The sequence below is a fragment of the Nelumbo lutea genome, chromosome 3 (assembly GCF_056320005.1).
Source record: "Nelumbo lutea isolate HS-2025 chromosome 3, American lotus-T2T, whole genome shotgun sequence".
Taxonomy (NCBI): Eukaryota; Viridiplantae; Streptophyta; class Magnoliopsida; order Proteales; family Nelumbonaceae; genus Nelumbo; species Nelumbo lutea.
In genome coordinates, this window is record NC_142686.1 from 99,645,239 (window position 1) to 99,668,261 (window position 23,023).

Below are 23,023 nucleotides of genomic sequence, written 5' to 3' on the forward strand. Positions count from 1 at the left end.
CTTGCTACCTCTATGCCCAAAAAGTATTTCAACTTGCCAAGGTCCTTTGTCTGAAAGTGTTCCTGTAGGAATGCCTTCAATCTTTCAATGCCCATTTTATCATTCCCAGTCACAACGATATCATCCACATACACCACCAATATTATTTTGCTTGCTGAAGAGTCAAAACTGAAGACAGAGTGATAAACTTGGCACTGTTTCATACCAAACTTCTTGGCCACCTCACTGAACCTACCAAACCATGCTCGAGGGGACTGTTTAAGTCCATAAATAGCCTTCTTAAGTCTGCATACCTTACCATCCTCCCCCTAAGCAACAAACCCTGGTGGTTGCTCCATGTAGACCTCCTCGAGCAAATCACCATGCAAAAAGGCATTTTTGATATCTAGCTGATGGAGAGGCCAATCATACATAGCTGCAAGGGAGATGACGACACGAACTGACCCTATCTTAGCAACCGGGGAGAATGTCTCTGTGTAGTCAATGCCATAGGTTTGGGAGTGTACCCTTTGGCAACCAGCCGCGCCTTCAGGCGCTCAACACGACCATCTGGCAAGTACTTAACACTATACACCCACTTACAACCGACAACCTACTTCCCAGGAGGAAGAGCGGTGAAATCCCAAGTGTGATTATGATGCAGAGCAGAGAGCTCTTCTTCCATATCATGGCACCACTCTGGAGAGGTAAGGGCTTCCTGGACATCCTTAGGAACAATCACGGAGGATAACAAAGAGATGAACTGGCGATGGGAGGCGGAGAGGTGGGTAAGTGAAACAAAATTGGAAATAGGGTGAAGGGTGCAAGTACGTTTACCTTTCCGGAAGGCAATAGGAAGATCTAGGTCGGAGGCTGGTGTCGGAACTGGAGCTGGATCTGTCGACGGTGATGAAGCTGGAGGAGCTGCAGCCGGTACACACGGGCGATGTGTATACACGTGACGGATGGGTGGACGGTCAACCGACGGTGGCACCGGAGGCAAGGACGTAGGCATGACCGGAACCAGAGGAAGTGGATCAGCCACGGGAAGAGGAAGAAGAGGTGGTGATGGGGAGGAAGCAGCAGCACCGGACCCCATGAAGAACGGAATAGACTCGAAGAATGTAACATCAGCCCATACCAAGGAACGACGAGAACTGGGATGATAACACTTGTACCCTTTCTGAGTTCGGGAATAACCAAGGAAGGTACACTTCAGGGAACGTGCATCTAACTTGTCAGTCCCGGGACCCAGATTATGAACGAAGCAGACACACCCAAATACCCGAGGAGAAAGCAGAAACGGAGACATATTGGGGAATAAGACACTAAAAGGAGAACGACCATCAAGGATAGACGTGGGCATCTGATTAATTAAGAAACAAGAGGTGAGCATTGCATCGCTCCAAAAGGTTTTGGGAACATTTTTGTGGTGCATGAGGGAGCGTGCCGTTTCTACAAGATGGCGGTTCTTTCTCTCAGCCACCCCATTTTTTTGTGGAGTGTAGGTACATGAAGTTTGGTGTATAATGCCATGTTGGTCCAAGTATTCTTGAAAAGATGAAGACAAGTATTCATGTCCATTATCAGAACGGAAAATTTTGATGTGAACGCCAAATTGATTGCGGATCTCAGCGTAAAATTTCTGGAAGACGGCAAATAATTCACTTCTTTTTTTCATTAAATAGAGCCACGTCATTCTTGAACAGTCATCAACAAAAATAACAAAATATCGGTATCCATTATATGACATCACTTTATAAGGACCCCAAGCATCTGAATGAATTAAAAAAAAAAGACTCGACACACGGTTATCGACCCTAGAACGAAAGGGAACACGATGGTGTTTCCCAAATTGACACGACTCACAATCTAATACAGAAAGTTGACTCAATGAAGGGACTAAAGACTGCAACATTTTCAGCGAAGGATGACCAAATCTACAATGCCACTGGAAAGGAGAAATAGATGACTGAAGGGCCGTCGACGTTCGTCCACCACCATCAAGATAATACAGTCCACCGGTTTCATGCCCTCCACCAATCTTCATCCCCGTCTTGAGATCCTGAAAAACACACATAGAAGGGTAAAATGTGATGGAGCACTTAAGGGACTTGGTCAGCTTACTAACAGACATAAGATTAAATGGAAGCTTAGGTACATATAAAACAGAGGATAGGAATACAGGGTCTAGGTCAATATTACCAACACCACAGATAGATGATGTGGAGCCATTAGCAAGGGTAACAAATTGTGATGTTGAGCAATGAGTGAGAGATGAAAACACACCTGGAGTTCTCGTCATGTGATCAGAGGCTCCAGAGTCAATAATCCAGGGGTTGGGTGTGGATGCCAAACAAGCCATACCTGAGTGTGCAAAGGAAGCTGTGTTCTGATGCGACTTGGACTGAACAAACCTCTCATACTCATCCCGAGGAACACTCACCATCTCTTTGCTTGGACCATCTGAGGGAGTAGAAGGCATTGGGTCCGTTGACCGGTTCTCCTGTCTAGAGCTGAAACTGGTGTCACTAGTCATGGCATGGTTGGCCCACGTCGAGGGAGGACCATGTAAGTCATAGCAGTAGTTAATGGTATGTCCATCCAATCCACAATGAGTACACTTCCGTGGACCCGAGCCACGTCCTCTACCACGAGCTCCCCCTAAATATCTGCCCCCAGTACGACCACCAGCACGGATATGTGTAGATCCACCACTACCACTCCTGCCAGGCTGAGCTCCTCGAGCCCCACTTCTGCCACCTTGACCTCTCTACACTGCAAATGCTGATTTATTGGAGACATTAGAATCCATAGATCCAATGGAAGCCCTCCGAAGACGAGCAAACACCTCCTCTAAAGATGGAAGAGCAGATCCCCCTAATATCTGAGCTCGTACTGGTTCATACTCAGACTTCAGCCCCACCAGAAACCATGTCACATCAAGCTGTTCTCGCTGTTGCTGTTGAACTTTGACATCAGAAGTGAGAGGATGATAGGCATTTAACTCATTACGGATATTCCTCACACTGGCATGGTACTCCTCAAGGCTCTGATTTCCCTGTTGCAGATTGAAGTATTCCTGATATAGTTGATAGACCCTAGTGGTATTATCCTGACCTGAATACAGTTTCTTAGCATGATCCCACACCTCTTTGGCTGTGTCAAGAAACATGAAGTTCACACTGATTTTGGGTTCCATACTGTTCCACAACCATGTAATGATCTGTGCATCTTATTGTTCTCAGTCTTCATACTCCTGAGAATTAGCGGGGGGTTTCTCCTCTCTTATATGCTTCACTTTCTTCTTCGCCTTTAGAAAAACCTCTACAAACTTGGCCCAAGGGACATATTTCTCTCCATTCAGTTTAATGGAGGTCATTTGGGCACTGAATTATGACACTAGGTTTACTATCACTGTTATCTGCCATTGCCGAACTCCCTTATCACTGAATTCTGAGCACTGAATTATGAGCACTACACACTGCACACTACACACAGACACTTCACCGAAATCTGCACACTGATTTCAACAGTAATAAATGCAGAGAACTGCAACACCACAAACCCTACTCACCGAAATCTGCACACTGATTTCAGCAGTATAAATGCTGAAAACTGCAACACCACAACCCCTACTCACCGAAGTCTACACACTGATTTCAGCGATATCAAATGCTGAAAACCACACTTGTAAAACCACAAACCCTAATCCACAGCTACAGGAAGTTTCACCATTAAGTAGACACTATTGCCCTTTGAATCACACACAAACCAGAATAAACCCTAGCATAAATCCTAGCATAAACCCTAGCATACTGCAATCGAAAACCCATCATGCAAACTGTACTACACCTCTCATGTATTCCATAACAGAAAATATGCATAAAAAAACTTTACCTCATCGCCTGAAGGCCAACCACACGAAGGGCTGAGACACCACTGCACCACACGTACCAGCCCTAACTAGGGCTTAGAAACCACAGCAACCAATCACCAACAACACAATCGGAGGCACAGGAACCTCCTAGGGAAGAGGGCGATCACTCCTTTTCAGCCCTTTTCCCAGTCTCCAACTCACAGCTGAGAAACCCAAGAGAAACCCTAATTCGAATGCGCAGAAGACAGAATTCTAGCAAGTCTGATTTGTTGAACCTCGCTCTGATACCATGTTGAAGTTTGACATGCCCTAGAATTCTGTCTTGTTCGTTGACTGTAAAGTAAAGTAAACAGCAAGTAGGAGAGGAAAGAAGAAGAGAGAAAAGAGAGGAAAGAGAGAGGCTGGTTTGAATTAGAGAAGAAATTATCCCTAGATTCGGCCAGACTTGTTATTATATTATTAACTTATTGGAAAAGACTTAAGTGCCCTTCTTTAAGTAAGAAGCACTCGAACTAACATAACAGTGCACATCAACATTCTCAACAAGTACAAAGACCGAAATACCCCTTCACTAACACCACTAACAGTTTATATTTAAAAGGCATGTTGCCTTCATTTTTCCTCATAATAAATCTTTATTTGCAGAGACCTTTCTTCCAATAAATTGACTGGTGAAATCCCTACAAAATTTCAAGATTTTCGAAATTTAAGTAACCTGTAAGTAAATGATCATTTAGAGTAAATTAATCTAAACTCAATTTCTCTGCATGCAAAATTCTGATTTTCTTCTTAAATGTTTTGCTTCTTTATTTGTTTATTACCTTTCCTTCATAGATTCTCTAATCACAAGATAGGCATGATATTGTTTATGGATGTAGGTATCTCACAAACAACTCACTAACTGGATCTGTACCATCTTGGATCATTGATAACAAAAAATATATGTGCGTACTTTTTATTAAAACATTTGAATGATATTTTCTTTGTCTTCTTCCCACATATCACTTTCCTTTTATAACTAAATTCTCTTCTAGTTCTAGACTGGTATGCCCCCTTCAACTCCTAACCACTGCTCAAGCAATTATCCATTCCATCAAGGAATTCATTACACTGACATTCCCTAGATCTGTCCTGCAGAGATATATCTTACAACAACTTTACAGGATACTCTCCACAACCTGGTTGTGAGCAAACAAACGTGTGGGTTGCTTTATGAACTGGATTTGATATCATTTTTAAGTCAATACTCTTTTTTTCTGTAAACCTACCTTTTCATATTGATTAACAGGAAAACAGTTGCTAGTTATTCATCTCCAGAAGGCAACTTGTAAGTCACCGGTTCCTTGGTTCACTTAACTCTGAAGCTGTACAAACGGAAAAATAAATGAATCTGATTTTTTTTTTGTAGAGTCAATTGGTGTTTGAAGAAGGATCTCTCATGCTCTAGCAAACCCAGATGTAAGTAGTTTCTCTCTATAAGATCTTCAAGTTTTTATACTTCTGGTGCTTAGTTTAGAAAAGACTGTAGAATTGAATCACAATTTCTCTTGTGATTATGACTACCTATTGTTCATCTAACAATTGCAGATCATTCCTTGTTCATTAATTGTGGTGGTCCAAAGGTTGTAATTCATGGGGAGGAATATGAAGAAGACTTGTCACCAATGAGTTCATCTGCATTTCATGCCTCTAATGAAAGATGGGCTTGTAGCACCACTGGAGATTACTTATACAGTGATCCACCCAATTTCAAAGTCCAAGCAAACACTGCTCTGAATGTGACCGACTCAGAATTATACTCAACAGCTCGCCTTTCCCCTCTGTCACTCAAGTACTATGGACTCTGCTTACGCAAGGGAAGCTATACAGTGAAGCTCCATTTTGCTGAAATTATCTATACAGAAGACTGGACATTTAGCAGCCTTGGGGAGCGTATATTTGATGTATCAATCCAAGTGAGAGATTGGCAGATTCTCATCATTATTAATGAATATAGATATCATTTTTCATTGGTTATAATCTTCTGATAATCATTGCTCCTCTTCTTGTAAAATTTGTATATTGCTTCTTATTGCAGGGAGAGATACGCTTGAAAGATTTCAACATTGCCAAAGAGGCTAATGGTGTTGGTAAAAGTAACATTCAGGAATTTAAAGATGTTTTTGTTGACGGAAGCACTCTGGAGATTCACTTATACTGGTCAGGAAAGGGGACTACTGCCATTCCAGACAGAGGTGTATATGGACCTCTTATATCAGCTATTACAGTGACACCAAGTATGTATATACATTTGCCTGCTGATCCCCTTGCTCTCTAGAAAACTTTTTCATAATGACAATTTTTATGTTGTAGACTTCAACCCTGACACTGGGCTATCTGTTGGAGCTATTGTTGGCATTGTAGCTGCTGCATGTGTGGTTCTAATATTGATTTTAGTAACTCTTCGGATGAATGGTTACCTGGGAAGAAAGGACCTTGAGGACAATGGTAAGAAAATTCATTTAAACTTGTGTTTTATAGATCAACATAAACTCCATAAAACCCATCTTTCCTGATCAGTTTTTCTTTTGTCTTTTTGGTGGCTAATTCATATGACAGGGACTTTGGCTTTACTCATCCAGGATAGCATGTAGCTAACATTTTGTCATTTTTTGACTATATGTCATTTGCCATGTTTGAAGTGACCAACCTCTTGTACATGTCCATATATGATGCATATACGTCCCTTATGCAGCATAAAAAATATGATGTATGACAATGCAATTTAAAAATGCCTACTTTATGGTTCAGAGTAAAGCATCTAGGGTTGGAATAGAGTGGGATCAAAGGGATTCTATCATATGAAATTATGCTGGTTGACTTGGGCATGGAGAAATGTGTATGAACTAATTGAATAATAACAATGATTTAGGAATACAATTCAAGAATCATGCAGAGGATATGTCATTAAGCTCAAAAGTTAAAATAACAAATTTAAGAATGAAGAAAGCTTTGGGTCAACTGGGGGCAGGGTTGTGTTGTCATTTTCCTTTGCATTCTCATATATCTGATTTTTCCTCCTTTTGGTCTTTCATTAATGAATCCTTGTTATTGATAAAAAATAAATATATAAGTTTAAGGAATTTAACCTATATTTGAACAATCATTAACATCACAATATGTTGTGAAAGGTGCATATGACATTGTAAACTCTTCAAATACGATTCGAAGTGCCAAAGAGCAAAAGCTTCTTTGAAACTTCATTATTCTGTGTAAACTCGTCTTGCATCACAATATTGTGTACATATACAAGTTTTTGGTGCTGGATATCCAGGTCCAGAGAAGCTCTATAAACTATTTGACTGCAAACGAAAATTTTTGTTGGACTTGAGGTAAGCCGCATTGAAACTTCTTATACAATTTACCTACTTTTGTGTAGGCTCAAATAACCATAGAGTTCTATCTATGATACCAAAAGGGCATGATACCGTAAAAACTGATAACTAATAAATTGGTATCAGAAAAGTCGTAATCAATCAATCAATCACTATTCATAAAAATTCATGAGGGGGGAGGGTCTGATTGGTCAAAGTTCTTCCAATACCAGTATCATACCCTTCCAGCATCATAGCAATTGCCTAAACCAAAACAGGAAGCGATCCAAAAAAAAAAAAAAGAAATTCCAGAACTCTATAAATGGAAAGAAAAAGAAAAATGAGAAAGTATCCTAGGATCCTACTTTTACTTAACCTAGGGAGACCAATAAATTTTCTGATATCTGTCTTTCACAATGTAGATTCTGAAACACTTAAGAAAGCAGAAAAAAAATAAAAAAAAAAGGATATTGAAGTAGAACAGAGAGTCAAAGCCTACTACTAAGAGTTGAAGAGTCCAAATATAATTTGAGGAATAAAACATGCTAATTTCCATTACTGATCATATGATATCTTCAATTTGGTCTTAACTTTCTTTTACCATATTCAGCAGTTCAGGTCTCATGATTTAGGCTGTTTGCAGGGTATCAAATGAATTTCATGAGGTTAAGAAAATGAATGCAGCTGAACACTGTCTGGTAGGACAGAAAAAGAAAATTGCCTAAAGTAGAATGATGGACTTGGAAACTTAAATCTAGTGCATTTATTTGAACCATAAATTCATAATAGAACAAAAATGAAATAACTTTTTCATGCTATTGGTTTAGGTAGTTTTTCATGAAATATTGAAAGAAAATAAACTGCAGTATTTTTTGTAGATTATATTTAATTTGTGCAAGAATTATTACTGATTTTGCAGAGCTTGGAGGACTAGAGATACAGTCAAGTTATTTCAGTTTAAAACAAATTAAATCTGCCACTGGGAACTTTGACCCTGCAAATAAGATAGGTGAAGGCGGTTTTGGACCAGTTTACAAGGTAATCATGGATGGAAAATGGTTTTCCTCCCTTCTTTATTGCCCCCATCAATTTCTTCTGATATCTTAACAGGACCTGATATGTCTAGCAGCCTTGTGGTTGACAGCCCAAGCTAGGCATGTCAATGGGTTGGGTCTGGCTCATGTAATGATAGACTTAGTCCCAAACTGGTAAAGAAAACACAGACCCAATCCTCACTCAGATCCTATAGGGTCTATAAGTAATGAACCAGAACTGGCATTATTAATCAGGTTTATTGGGTCAGACCTGATAAGCCTGATCATAACTGACAGTCATTCAGATTCATAAATTTTAAAATAAACCTATTATTTCCCTTGATCTAACTTTACAATTTATCTTGTGTATTCCCTATAAAATTGTAGAGAACACTGATGTGGGCCCCACAACTGTGGTCCCCACTGTGTTTGTAAGACAGTATGTGTAATTATTTGTTTCAGTCATGGTAGTGTCAGTTGGTGGTTAGTTTGTTATTTCAGTTGTTATTTATTTCAGTTTTTATTTGCTTTATTTGTCATGTAAGTACTGAGGGCAGATCTGTCCTTTCCCCTATGTACTGAACATAACCTATAAATACTAAGAGAGTGGCGGCGGCAGATCATTAGAATCTGTCCTTTCTTTCAAACTCTAGGTGTTCAGGATTGCTATCAGTCTTGAGCACTAATAAATTTCAGGTTCAAAGAGGAGAGAAAGTATAGAGGAAAGAGGAGAAAGAGTAGTGAGAGAGCAGTAGAACACAAACTTTGAAAGGAAGGACAGAATCTCAATCATTCTACCGCCGCCACTTCTATTTAATATTTATAGGTTATGCTAGTTACATGAAAGGACACATTTGCCCTTGGTATTTACATAACACATAATAATATAAAACTGAAAAATAAATAACAACTAGAATAGCAGTAGCTAACCCTAGGATGACTAGGTACATTCTACCCTACGGACAGAGTGGGACCACAGCTGTGGGGCCCACATCAGTGTTCTCTACACTCCCCCTCAAGTTGGGAGTAAATGTTTATCATTCTCAACTTGGATAGATCCGCCTCTAGCTTCTTTATTGACACAACTTTAGTGAGGATATCTGCTAGTTGCATACTGGATGTGATGTAAGGGAGGCATACTTCTTGAGATGAGGCCCTCTCTCGTACAAAATGTTGGTCAACTTCAATGTGTTAGGTTCTGTCATGCTGCACTGGATTATGTGCTATGTTAATAGCTGCTTGATTATCACAATACAGCATTAGGGGCTTCTCATACTCAATACCCAACTCCTCAAGTAGAGATCTTAGCCATAGGATTTCAGCCACTCCATTAGCCATGGACCTGTATTCTGCTTCAGCATTAGACCGGGAGACAACACTTTGTTTCTTACTTCTCCAAGAGACAAGGTTACCTACCACAAAGGCACAATATCCTGAGGTAGACCTTCTGTCATCAACACTCCTAGCCCAATCGACATCCGTATAGACCTCCACCTTCATGTGGTTATTGTTCTTGAACAGTATACCCCTACCCGGGCATCTCTTCAAGTAGGCTAAAATTCTTTCTTCTGCAAGAAGATGTTTGGTTCTAGGAGAATGCATGTACTGGCTGACAACACTAACATCATAAGTAATATCTGGCTGAGTGAGGCAGAGATATAGGAGCTTTCCTACCAATTTCTGTTCAATGGGTGTATCCGTAGGCTTGACACCTAACTTTCTAGTTTCTGCCAACAGGTCTATGACATATTTCCTCTGAGAGATAAAGATCCCCTGTTTGGATCTAGCAACCTCAATACCCAAAAAATACCGGAGTACACCAAGGTCTTTCACCTCAAATTCTTGATGAAGCTGTTTAAGGGACTCAATCTCATGGCTATCATTCCCTGTCACCACAATATCATCAACATATACTGCCGGTAGTGTCAAGGAGGACTCTACCCTCTTGATGAATAGAGTATGATCTGACTGGGCCTGTACGTAACCAAACTTCACAAGGGCTAGTCTGAATCTATCGAACCAAGCCCTAGGTGACTGCTTCAAACCATACAAAGCCTTGTTGAGCCGGCAGACCTTCTTACCTGTTTCTGCATCATAGAATCCAGGAGGCAAACGCATGTAAACCTCTTCCTGTAGGTCTCCATTCAGAAAAGCATTTTTCACGTCCATTTGGTATAAAGGCCAAGTGTGACTTGCTACAAGGGATAATAGGACCCGAATGGTAGTCATCTTGGCTACCAGGGCAAAGGTCTCCAAGTAATCTATGCCCTAAGTCTGTGTGAACCCTTTTGCAACTAACCGAGCCTTATACCTCTCAATGGATCCATCTGCATTATGCTTCACCGTAAATACCCATCTACATCCAACTGGTTTCTTTCCTTTGGGTAGATCAATTACCTCCCAGGTGTTATTTTTCAACAGGGCATCCATCTCAACCTGCATTGCATCTTTCCATTTCGGGACGGATAGGGCTTCTTGCACTGTTCTTGGAGTAGGGACATTGGAAATGGAACTAAGGTAGGACCTATAGGTGGGAGATAGGCGATCATAGGATAAAAACTGGGAAATACAGTGGGCTGTAGATGTGGTACAATGTTGTTTCCCTTTACGGACGGCAATCGGAAGGTCAAGGTCATCTGTAGGAGGTGAAATGGCAACAATAGAGGAAGTCTCTGTGGGCCCTGGGACTGTAATACCTGGACTTGGAGCTGCAGATGAGATTGGAGCTGGCCTAGACTACTGATGATCGGGATCAACCTGCCTGCACCGCCTGTAATAGACCCTCAACTCCTGATCCCTCTAACCACCCTCACCATTGCAGCTCTCATCACCCAATGGAATAGGTAAAGGAACTGCCCCACTCTCACTACTCTCACCCTGAGGAGAAACCCGAGGATAATAGGGTGTCCCCTCAAAGAAAGTGACATCCATGGAGACAAACTTCCTCCTTGAGACAGGATCATAGCAGCAATAACCCTTTTGAGTTTGTGCATAACCAAGGAAGATGCATTTGGAGGCCTTGGGTTCAAACTTGGAGTGATGGGGTCCGAGAAGCTGAACAAAGCAGGTACAACCGAATGTTTTAAGGGGAATAGAAAACAACTCCTCACTTGCGTATAGAAGGGAAAAAGGAGATCTCATATCAAGGACCCGGGAAGTGACCCGATTAATAAGATATACCGCTGTGAGGATAGCGTCACCCCAGAAGCGAATAAGAACATTGGAAGTAAACATGAGACTTCTAGCCACTTCCAAGATGTGCCTATTCTTCCTTTCTACAACTCCATTCTGCTGAGGTGTATGAGGGCAAGAGCTCTGGTGGATAACCCCATGATTGAGAAGGTAAGATGTCAATGGTTTAGCAAAGTACTCCTTTGCGTTATCAGATCTGAGAACTTTGATCTTGGCATCAAATTGGGTTAGGATCATTTGGTGAAAGTTTTGGGTCAGGGCAGGTACCTCATCTCGTGAACGCATGAGATAAACCCAAGAAAAACGGGTATGGTCATCAACAAATAACAAGAAATATCTGTACCCACCCATGGAAGGAATGTGATAAGGCCCCCAAACATCAGTATGCACAATATCAAAAAAATTATTACTCCTTTTATTGCTCAATAAATAAGGCTTTCTACAATGCTTAGCAAACTCACAACTTTCACACTGCAACTGAGACAACTCAATAGACTCAAATAAAGCTGGAAACAGACTCTTTAGAGATTGAAAGGACAAATGACCTAATCGGTTATGCCAAAGCATAACCGGACTCACACTCTGAGAAACAAAAGACACCTTCTCTACTGACTCTTCCTAACAGAACCTCTCCCTGAGCAGATAGATCCCATTCGTCTCACGGCCAGTCCCAATCACCTTCTTCGTCTCCAAGTCCTGAAAAACACATCGGTCAGGGAAGAAGGTTACTGAGCAGTTCATATGCTTGGTAATACTACTGACTGAAAGAAGGTTAGTGTCAAGCTTAGGAACATGCAAAACAAATGACAAGGAGATAGTATCTGATAATTTGATGTCACCCTTCCCAGAAATAGGAACCAAGGAGCCATCAACAATAGATACTTTATCCCTACCAGAAGACAAATGGTAAGTAGTAAATAGTGAAGGCAAGCTAGTCATGTGGTCGGATGCACCTGAATCTATTACCCAACAAGGTTCAGTAGTACCTGGAGCTGAGGCATGGTAGGCTGAAGCTCGAGTACTTGAATGTGCGAAGGCAGATGTGGCAGGAGCTGATGGTGACTGCGGTGGCTGAGCTGAATTTCCAACTTCCTTTTCTAATTGTATTAGGGCAGCCCAAACTGCAGCTAAGGTCTCTAAAGGTGTTCCTCTTGTGCCAGATGAGGATGTTGAATCAGTGTTCACGGCCACATGACCAGTGCCCTTCTTGCTTCTCAACTTCGCAGGAACCAAGTGAGGATGCAGTTTCCAACATGTTTCTTTTGTATGTTTAGGTTTCTTACAATGTTCACATACCACATCCTTCTTGTTTTCCTTCCTCCTGTCCTTCTCTGAATCACCTCCTGATTTGGGTGTGACCGCTACAAAGGCTGGTGTGAGGGGCTGAGGTTGCATCATAACTTTCCTTTTGGTCTCTTCACTATGTACGAATGAGTATGCCTGAGAGAGAGTCACACTGTCTCTAGTCAAAATCTGTTGCCGCACAATATCATACTCTGAATTTAGGCCCACCAGAAACTCAAACACCCGATTTGTCTCGACCTGCTTTCTATATATTTGTGCATCTTTGGGACTCTCCCACTCAAGAGTCTCTAAGTGATCAATTTCACGCCACAGGGACTGCAAGGTAGAGAAATATACTGAAACCGGTTTCCTTCCTTGCTTAAGATTTTTCACTTCACATTTCAATTCATATGCCCTGGCAACATTAAGGGATTGAGAATAAGTTTTTTTCATCACATCCGATATCTCCTTAGCTGTCTTTGTCCACAAGTAATTGCGGCTAATATGAGGCTCCATAGAATTACATAGCCATGTCATAACCAAGTAGTTTTCTTGGATCCACTTGGTATACATAGGGTCTCCCTTGGAGGGTTCTTTCACATCTCCCAAGAGGTACCCTAATTTACCTCTTCCCCCAATAGCCATCACAGCTGATTGGGCCCATTCCAAATAGTTTGATCCATCAAACTTTACGGTTGTAATCTGACCACCCATCTCAGAAACACCACCATAACTGATGTTCCCAAAGCTACCCTCTACCTGATTTTTAAACTCCATCTCGGTCAAGTCTCAAAAACAACACTTGGACTACCAATTACAATAAAAAACAGTGTAGAACCGATCTGTATTCACAGTGTATGTGCACAAAACTGAGATAACTTTGATCTGAAACCAACTAGCAAACACAACAGCAGCTGTCTGTAGGGTTCTCACCCCTTAAGAGAGTTCGAAAACCCCAAAAGACTGAAAAAAGCTTAGAAGTAAGTCTGATATGCTTGGCAGAATTAGGGTTTTAATCAGTCCTTAAAGTGCACAGTTCAGTTGCACAATCCAATCAGTACCATATAGATAGACTTGCAGTAGGGTTAATATGAACCCTAGAATCTGATCAATGCTAACAACAAACTTGAGGACAGCTCCAGGTATATCGCAAGGTTTAGTCTAACACTAGGGCTTGCCGCAAGATCACTTTCTAACCCTAGAGCAGAGAGAAACAAAACTAAGGCAGTTCGGCCCAACAGTAGGGTTTGCTGTAAAACCCTAGAGAATCGAAGGGAGAAAACCCTAGAATGGTTCGGCCGCCCTCTCCAACACTCTGCAACCGTGACAAGCCTTCAACAGCTGCTAGCCCTTCTGGCGATGTCCAAGAATCAGTCTGCGAACTCCACCTTTTCAGCTTCCAGTCCTAGGAGATTCTCATGTGGTTGGCTGGTAGTAGACTCACATGAGAAACCCTAACTTGGCTCTGATACCATGTAGGTGTTCAAGACTGCTATCAGTCTTGAGCACTAATAAATTTCAGGTTCGAAGAGGAGAGAAAGTATAGAGGAAAGAGGAGAAAGAGTAGTGAGAGAGCAGTAGAACACAAACTTTGAAAGGAAGGACATAATCTTAATCATTCTGCTGCCGCCACTTCTATTTAATATTTATAGGTTATGCTAGTTACATGAAAGGACACATCTGCCCTTGGTATTTACATAACACATAATAATATAAAACTGAAAAATAAATAACAACTAGAATAACAGCAGCTAACCCTAGGATGACTAGGTACATTCTACCCTACAGACAGAGTGGGACCACAGCTGTGGGGCCCACATCAGTGTTCTCTACACAAACCTTTGTGTTCTCCAGTTCTTCTCCTCTCTTTTCTTTCTTCCTCTTACTTTTCTTCTACTTTTCTTAATCTGAAATCTATTAGGGTTCAAGGCTGATTGTTGCCTTGATTGTCTACTAAAATTACAAGTTTTTCTAATAGGAAACAGTAAATTTCATTAACAAAACCCACTGCTCAAAAGGTGGCAGCATACTAAAAGCAGTACAAACAGGCTTTCAAGAATCCAAAAATACAGCTCCTGTCACAAGGAGATCCAATAATAGAAATATCATCAAGTTACAAATTACAACCTGGCCCTGGACATCCCCATTCAAGCTGTTTTTTAGTCACCCCTGCCCTAGCTAGAGAATCAGCTAGGCACCTAATTGAATGAGCTGTGCAATAAGGGCCGTGCCTGTCTCACCAGCAGCCTTAACTTCCATGGTATCATGTCTTGTTTTCTCGGACCGGTGTAGCTAAGTAGAATATTTCCATTATGATCCCTGACTACGCCTCCAATACTTTAGTTTCCTAGATTCCCAAGGTTTCGCCCATCAAAATTTAGTTTGACACTACCTACAGCCAGCCCATATCAACTGACTACTCTTTTTTGATTAGCTACCAACTAACTACTCTTCCTGGTACCCTTTCCTGAAAATCAGCAATAACTTTCCATCCCCTTTATAGACAACTTAGAGTGACCCCTTTAAATTTATCACACATCAAAGCCCAATGGGCTACCCTTATCATAGTGATCTCAATCAGATCTCCCACCCCTCTTTCCTTCTTGTAAAAAGTTCTCTTGTTAATTTCATTCCAAAACCCCCATAATATAGCAATCCCTTATGCATAGCCACAATATTTTTTGTCCTTTTGTGGTGCATCTCATCCAATTTGTACTAAACAGCTCTTCGACACCTGTTGAAGCTACCCAAATACACCCAACCAATGAGAAGTGTTCCCACATCTGGGATGCATAGGTACAATACAATAATAGGTGGTTTGTGGTTTATCCACTCCTCAAACAAAGGGCACAGACGTGAGGAGACAGGAACTAACTTTTCCACTTTCTTTGGAGCCTATCAAAGGTGTTAATGATTTGATTGGCGGCTTCTTAACAGAAGACCTTAACCTTAGGTGGGATAAGACTGCCCGTACTTCTTTTACTGGAAAAGGGTTCCCTTCATTGGATTAGTGAAAGATTTGAAAGAAAGAGGCACAACTGCACAAGAAAAAAACCCATAAGCATCAGGTTTCCACACTCTCTCATCCACCCATAATCACAAGGTTTATTTTTTGAGACATCAAGTAGGGAAATCATCTCACCCATCTCTTGCTCTCTCAAAGCCCATCTTAAACTCAGCCCCAAACCCACCCTCTCCCATGTCCCGTCATGAGACATCAAATCTGCAATATGTTTGTTTTTAAAGGTAGTGACATTATATATTCTCAGAAAGGCTTCAAAAAAACTAGAATCTCTCCACCATGTCTGTTCCGAAAACTTCACCTTCGTAACAAAGACTGCATCATACCTTATATGTTTCATGAAAGTTGGAATTGCTTTCCATTGGCTTCTTAAAGTGGAGAGATCTTATATAAAGTTATTACAGTTAAACCCTGAGAAAACACATAATATTTTGGGGGGTTATATTTGTTATATGCATTTATGCATTTATGTACATATACACATAATTTTACATAATTGGTTAGGGTCTTAATTGGGTCAGATCATTTCTGATCTGTCAAGTCAACACAGATTATTGGCAGGTTTTATCCAATTTTTCCATATAAAATGAAAAAGAGCATAATTTTTTTTATCTTTTAATTTCTACATATTTTTTTTACTCATCTTTCTTCAAAGTTGTGATTCCAAAATTTACCTGTGTAATCTTAGGGTATACTGCCAGATGGCACAGTAATTGCTGTCAAACAACTATCCTCAAAGTCAAAGCAAGGGAGTCGTGAGTTTTTAAATGAGATAGGAATGATATCTGCTTTACAACACCCAAACCTTGTGAAGCTTTTTGGATGCTGTGTTGAAGGAAACCAATTATTATTAATATATGAATACATGGAAAATAACAGCCTTGCTCGTGCTCTTTTCGGTAAAGTCCTTACTTCAACCTTCTATTTTGATTTTGGAAAAAAAAAATTCAGTTCCACAAATACCATTGTTGTTCATCTGGTCCAGTCAATTACTATATCCTTATTGATAAGAATGGTGATCCATGTGTAGGAAGTGAGGAACATCGACTAGAATTAAACTGGCCAGTTAGGCGCAAGATTTGCTTGGGAATAGCAAGAGGTCTAGCTTATCTTCATGAAGAATCAAGGCTGAAGATTGTCCATAGAGACATAAAGGCGACTAATGTGCTTCTTGACAAGGATCTGAATGCTAAGATATCTGACTTCGGTTTGGCTAAACTTGATGAAGAGGGGAACACTCACATCAGCACCAGAATAGCTGGAACTATGTGAGCCATCTAATTTACTCCCTATTTACCATTTCTTCTATGCATATTATTGGGTTTAAATTAAAAGAAAATTAGATTTTAAAGTTGAAAATGCAAAACCTTGATGGTTAAACGGTAAAATGGATGAAAAATCATATGGCTAGAAATTAATAATGAAAATTAGGTTACCGAAGCTGGTAATAGGAAATATAGGTCATTTAGATGAAGTGTAATTATGATATTGGGGTCCTTGATGTGAACATAGGGATTATAGATGGAATATTTTATTGTACAGTTATAGCATCATATTATGTGCATCCTTCACTTTTATTTCATTCTTGGATCAAAGGGAATATCTGTAGTTGTAGATAAAAGCTTCTATTTAATAAAGAGCAATTTCAATCCTCCTCTCACAAGTGGTATTAGATATGTACTCTCACCAGTGCTTTTACACATGTCCATGTTGGCAGGTAAAATAACCAAACCAATACCATGTGAAAAGGCAAAGTGCCTTTGACATGGACACATGTAAAACAATTGATGAGAGTAGATCTCTAATCCTAGTTGTGAGGATATGATTTGCATTCCTCATGTAATAAAAGGCTCATTGGAGAGGGGTCTAGTGTAGTTCCTTCTTTGTGTCCGTTTTTGTTCTCTCCTGATGTTTAGGTATCTTTGTGAAAGTTTTTGAGATGATATATTATTTATATTGAAAATATACATGTTTAATGCTGTTCAGTTTCTAAAGAAAACCAATTAGACACAGGAACAGACATGAAAATTCTTATTTCCCACATTGACAAGTTCACGTGTTATTATTGTATTCAGATTCAAATGAGACAACAAAGCAAAAGAAGAAAGAAGTTTGTACTAGACATTAAACACATGTTATAACCTTCATTGTTCTAAATAACCTATTATATTACTAAATATTTTTATGAAAATGCATGCATACATGGCATTGGTTGCATGCTAATATTACAGGAAATGATACAGGATCAAATATGGTAAGCCTGAACTTTACCAAATTGATCTGTTGGGTGGAGCAAAACTGGTTCAACTAAGCCCAATTATTTGCACTTGAGTAATCTCTCTTAGGAAAAATGACTAGCTTATGACCAGTGATAGTCCAGAATTTTGAGATGTCAAAGGTTCAAAGTATTGATATGGATAAGAAAAAAGAGTCCTAAAGGAAATTAAATAGAAAGAATGTGAAGAGAAGACTATAATTTAGGACCTTGTCTAAGACCACTTTGTGAGAAGATAACCTGAGCTTGATTAAGCATGAGAAATTTTTTTGAAGAAAAATATCAACTCAATCAAGGGTATAGCAACAAACTGTTGCCAGTCCCATTATGATCAAGGTTCAAAATTTCAATACGATACGCCCTGTACCGGGCATATTGTATCGTATCGTTCATTTAATGATACATCCCCACAGGGGTCGTATCACAGGGTGTTACCTGGTTCACGGGGTAGACCAGCCTTAGACCAACCCCACTGAACCAGTTTCAAAGAAAAAAAAAGGGGGAGCGAGCTTCAATACAGAGTGACCCCTCTGTATCGATACTTTAAACCTTGATTATGATCTCTTTCTTTTAATTACTTTCATCAGATCATTTCTTCTGTGCCCCATGCTAAACAGTAAAACGTGATTTTTTTTCCTTCTGTAGAGGATATATGGCTCCTGAGTATGCAATGAGGGGTTATTTGACAGACAAAGCAGACGTTTACAGCTTTGGAGTTGTTTTGTTAGAGATTGTAAGTGGAAAGAGCAACACAAGTTATAGGCCAAAGGAGGATTTTATTTATCTTCTCGATTGGGTAAGCTGAGCATTATTTCAGTTTTTAATCATACAGCTTCGTGTCATTTCTATACGAAATTCATCAGTCATGATATATTTATCTGTCAATGCATGTTATTTTTATTGACATAGCAGGTAAGCATGTTGGTCTATGCATTTTATATGCTTAACTAAAATATAGATCCTGCTAATTTGATTATTTATTCTTCAATTTTGTTTACTTCATCTGGTTAGTTAAACTTTATTATCATTAAATTCATTACACGGCTTTCAAAAATAAATGAATGAATAAATAAATAAGTATCATTACATGACAAGGTAATCAAACACAATAGCTAATATTTATGGAGGATAAGTTGATACAGGAAAATTCATGTATAAATTAGTATCAAGAGTTAATACACACGTACATATACATGGTCAAGCAAACATGATAAAAGAACAGATAAAGCTGCATTCTTGTCTGGTAAACATAATTTGAAAATCTAATGTGTGTGTGTAATTGATAAACTTGGTCTTCTTTTTACATCTGAAAATGCATAGTTGCATGTATTTTCAAAAAAAATGAATTAATATATGCATAATGTCAATGTTAAGGCTCTGAATCTACAAACAAGACATGTACACTGGGCTACAAAATCTAATTCATGATATATCTGGTTACTGTACAGATTTCTGGTGTATTTATTTATGATTGGATTTTGTACCTGTTGTACTGTAGCAGAAGTCAAATACTGTATAAAAAACTACGGTGAAATGTCTTCCTAGTTTCATAGCTAACTTGTACATTCTTTTGGTGTTTATGAGAAGCAATCTTCAATAACTTAGTTGGACTATTTTTTTCTTTGTTCTTTTCAAATTGGTTGAGCAATAAATCTAATGATGGATTAACAATCTCATCTGCCCCAATGATATAAGGAAGTTTTGATTAAACAAAAACAAATACAATTTCTTTTCTGATGGAATGCCAGGCCTATGTATTACAAGAGGAGGATAATCTCCTAGAGCTTGTTGACCCAACCCTCGAATCACGCTATTCCAAAGAAGAGGCATTAAGGATGTTGAGTTTGGCTCTCTTGTGCACCGGTCCATCTCCTTTTCTCAGGCCAACCATGTCCAGTGTGGTGAGCATGCTTGAAGGAAAAATTCCAGTAGAAGCTCCACTTAATCAAAGCTCCATGAATGATGAATTGAGGTTAAGAGCCTTTGAGAAGTTCTCGCAGGACAGCCAATCGTACATCTCAGGAACATCTCAAGAAAGTTGGGTGCAGAAGAGCATATCCACGGATGATCCCAGGTTTGGTTCCACTACGTCTTTCCAGTACAATGAAGAGAATGAAGACCAATCTGATGAAAGGAAACTTATCCATGATGTTAATGACATTAGCTTAAATTGAATACCATTAAGAAGCTGCAATTACAAAAAATAAAAAGAAAAATGAAAAATGCCATCTTAACGTTTTTTTTTTTTAATGTAAGTTCATGTGAAATGTTTGAATAATCAACTTGATTTATAATTTAGCAAGGATACAACTGACCTAAATTGTATATATCAGATTGTCCATGCTTAATACCTTCATGCTTACATTAAATGGAGAGTTATCCTTTGATTGTCAAAGATTGCTGCCCATTGCCCAATGCCAATATGAACTATCCCGTCGTAGTCGAACCATAGTGAACATTGATATTCACAAGGATTAAAAAATGGTGAAGTTGGACAGCAAGTAGATTTTTTTATTACATCTCAAGTCGAATCAAGAAATACAGACTGAGGAAACGAGATTATGGAAAAGTAATTTAATCAATATTCTATAAGACCAGTTTCTGTTTCAGTTAAGCATGCAGAAAAGAATTAGACAAATTTTTAAAATGAGTGTGTTGACATATATTATTAATAAAATAAATAACAACAATGTTGCTAATTAAATCAAAGGCAATCTTTCATTTTTTATGGAAGTACGTTCTGATTCACATAAATTGCTTGTATCCATCTTTTTTTTTTTTTTTTTGAAGAGGGGGGGGGGGGGGGTTAGTCCATTCCCAAATTCATACCCCCAACCTTAGTCAAGTATGATTAAATCCCAAGTCCAGGCAAACACCTTGCCAAATGGCCAGTTGGCACCTTGCTTAATTCAAACTAAAGTTGAGTTCATATTTTTTAACCCTAATCTTGACCCGAACTTCAACTTGACCCTGTCCAACTTGACTTTTTCAGGGTGACAAGATCTCATGAAAGTAAAAACCCTGTAAATACTCTGCAAGCATTGGCAACCAACTGCATATTTGGAACTTATCTTCTCATGAATTTGAGATAGGTATGAAAGATTTTCTTTGTGCGGATGGATTTTATGTTGTTAGAGTTTTTGCTTCCAAGAGATCTGGCCTCCTTTACAAGTTTTGTTTAGGCTAACCTACACAGGTGATGAAATTTGATCACATAGAGTGACAATACTTAAAAAAAGTTAACTATTAAATATAATGACATAAGTAGATCGATAGGTACATGGATAGTAGATAGATAAATGTACAATGCTTGACCAACATCTTTTGACGTGGCTTGCTGCATCTTTTCATGTTGAGCATGTTATATAATTAAAACAAAAAAAAAGCCAAAAACTGTAATCCAGGTCAAATGAGTCAATGATTTTAATCACCTGGGCCAGTGGGTCACTGACCAAGTCAATAGTTTCTGGCAAAGGACTAAGTTTAATTAAAATGGAACCGGTTATTTAGACGGTTCCCAAACCCAATAATCCGACTGTTGGGGTCAACGATGGTTCCAAAATAGATGTATTGCTGTGGCCACCATGACATAACTTCTGATTCAAATTGGGTTTATGATAATGCATTGAACGCTTTGATTGCAAAACCGAGTTGTATTTTCACCCTCTTTTTCCAGCAAAATTTTGCTTTCTGTCCCTCATAATTTTTTTATTGTAAATGGAAAAAAATGTATAACATTTTAATTATAAAGACTGCATTTATTTTGGAAAACAGAAGAATTTGTAATATTTCTGCTATATTTTCAATCTTTTACGATATTCTCTTTGCCATTACCATTTATTCTTTCTTAATCCTTCCTTTGCCGTAGGGAATCAACATACCACTATAATATATTCCTGCAGGCTGCAGCCCCAGCACTATTTAACCTTTTTTATTGCATGAATCGATGTGTAACAGAGAATATTTAGTTACGTTCGTTATTTAACTTAGAACCCTTTTTGACCATATCTGGTTAAAATTATACTCTTGAATGTTCACGGGTTGGCTTTGAGCCCAATTTTATATTGTCTTGGGCTAGGCTTTGGTCTAGGCCCAATAGAATTTTGGCAAAAGTAAAATCCGAGCCGGGCCCATGAACTTGAACCAAAAATCATTCTTTCTTAAAAGTAATATTTTCAATTCCTTATTAAAATTTGATTTTTATAATGAGATTCTAAGTAAGAAATACTTGTGACACCTGGCACCTCATGCAAACTAAGTGCAGCCTCTTGACAATTGGGCAGCTCGGGCAGCTCGGTAGAGCTTGCCAAAGCTTGCCACTTACAAACAGCTCGGGCAGCTTGGCAGAGCTTACCACAGCTTGCCACTTACAGACAGCTCGGCATGGCTCGCCACAGGCAGCTTGGCATAGCTCGGGGAGCTCGGTATAGCTAGGGGCAGCTTGACATAGGCAACTGGCCACTCCACAGGCAGCCTGGCGTCTTACGAAGAGCTCGCCACTTAGGGGCAGCTCGGCACTTACAAGTAGCTCGGCATAAGTAGCTCGCCACTTAGGGACAGCTCGGCGTATCGCAGGAAGATCTCCTACCTGACAACCGAACCTGACAGATCCGGAGACCTGCGCCCGCGTCTCTTGCTAGGCGGCGCCGTGCTTGTTAGCCCTGAGAGTTGTCCCTTGATTGGCAGAGCCGTACTCTACAGCAGCCGTCTGCACCCACCACCTCAGCTCTGGCAGTAACAGCTGCGGCAGAGAGACAAAGGCGGTTACACCTGACTTGACAGAGGCTGTTACGCCTGAATTGATAGGGCACCACTATATAAGGACTCTGATCCCCAAAAACAAGGAGAGAGAAAAAATGGAAAAATGGAGGTAATCCCTGCTCTCTAGCTCTCTCATTTCTCTCCAAGCTGCCTACAATCAGAATGCTAACTTAGGCATCAGAGAGTCTCGCCGGGAAAATACCCCCGGGTCCTCTGATTTAGTTCTCACAGGTTCCTCAGCTC

The 23,023-nt window shown here is 39.7% G+C and overlaps 1 protein-coding gene across 8 annotated transcripts in view; it reads left to right on the top strand.

The window, feature by feature from the left end:
- The window catches only part of LOC148867135 (putative LRR receptor-like serine/threonine-protein kinase At1g53440), a 45,865-nt gene extending 25,451 nt beyond the window's left edge, over positions 1-20,414 (top strand). For 5 of the 8 annotated variants that reach the window (XM_088978216.1, XM_088978219.1, XM_088978213.1 and 2 more), the window contains 13 exons: positions 4,505-4,576; positions 4,738-4,803; positions 4,997-5,059; positions 5,148-5,186; positions 5,268-5,317; positions 5,447-5,814; positions 5,937-6,135; positions 6,212-6,346; positions 8,132-8,250; positions 16,433-16,643; positions 16,775-17,012; positions 18,665-18,815; positions 19,768-20,414. In XM_088978216.1, coding sequence (XP_088834342.1) covers positions 4,505-4,576; positions 4,738-4,803; positions 4,997-5,059; positions 5,148-5,186; positions 5,268-5,317; positions 5,447-5,814; positions 5,937-6,135; positions 6,212-6,346; positions 8,132-8,250; positions 16,433-16,643; positions 16,775-17,012; positions 18,665-18,815; positions 19,768-20,193 — 2,137 coding nt within the window. In that variant the 3' untranslated portion in view covers positions 20,194-20,414. The remainder of the gene's footprint in view (positions 1-4,504; positions 4,577-4,737; positions 4,804-4,996; positions 5,060-5,147; positions 5,187-5,267; positions 5,318-5,446; positions 5,815-5,936; positions 6,136-6,211; positions 6,347-8,131; positions 8,251-16,432; positions 16,644-16,774; positions 17,013-18,664; positions 18,816-19,767) is intronic. The other 3 variants (XM_088978215.1, XM_088978217.1, XM_088978218.1) reach the window with 1 other exon arrangement.
- The last annotated feature ends 2,609 nt before the right edge of the window (positions 20,415-23,023 follow it).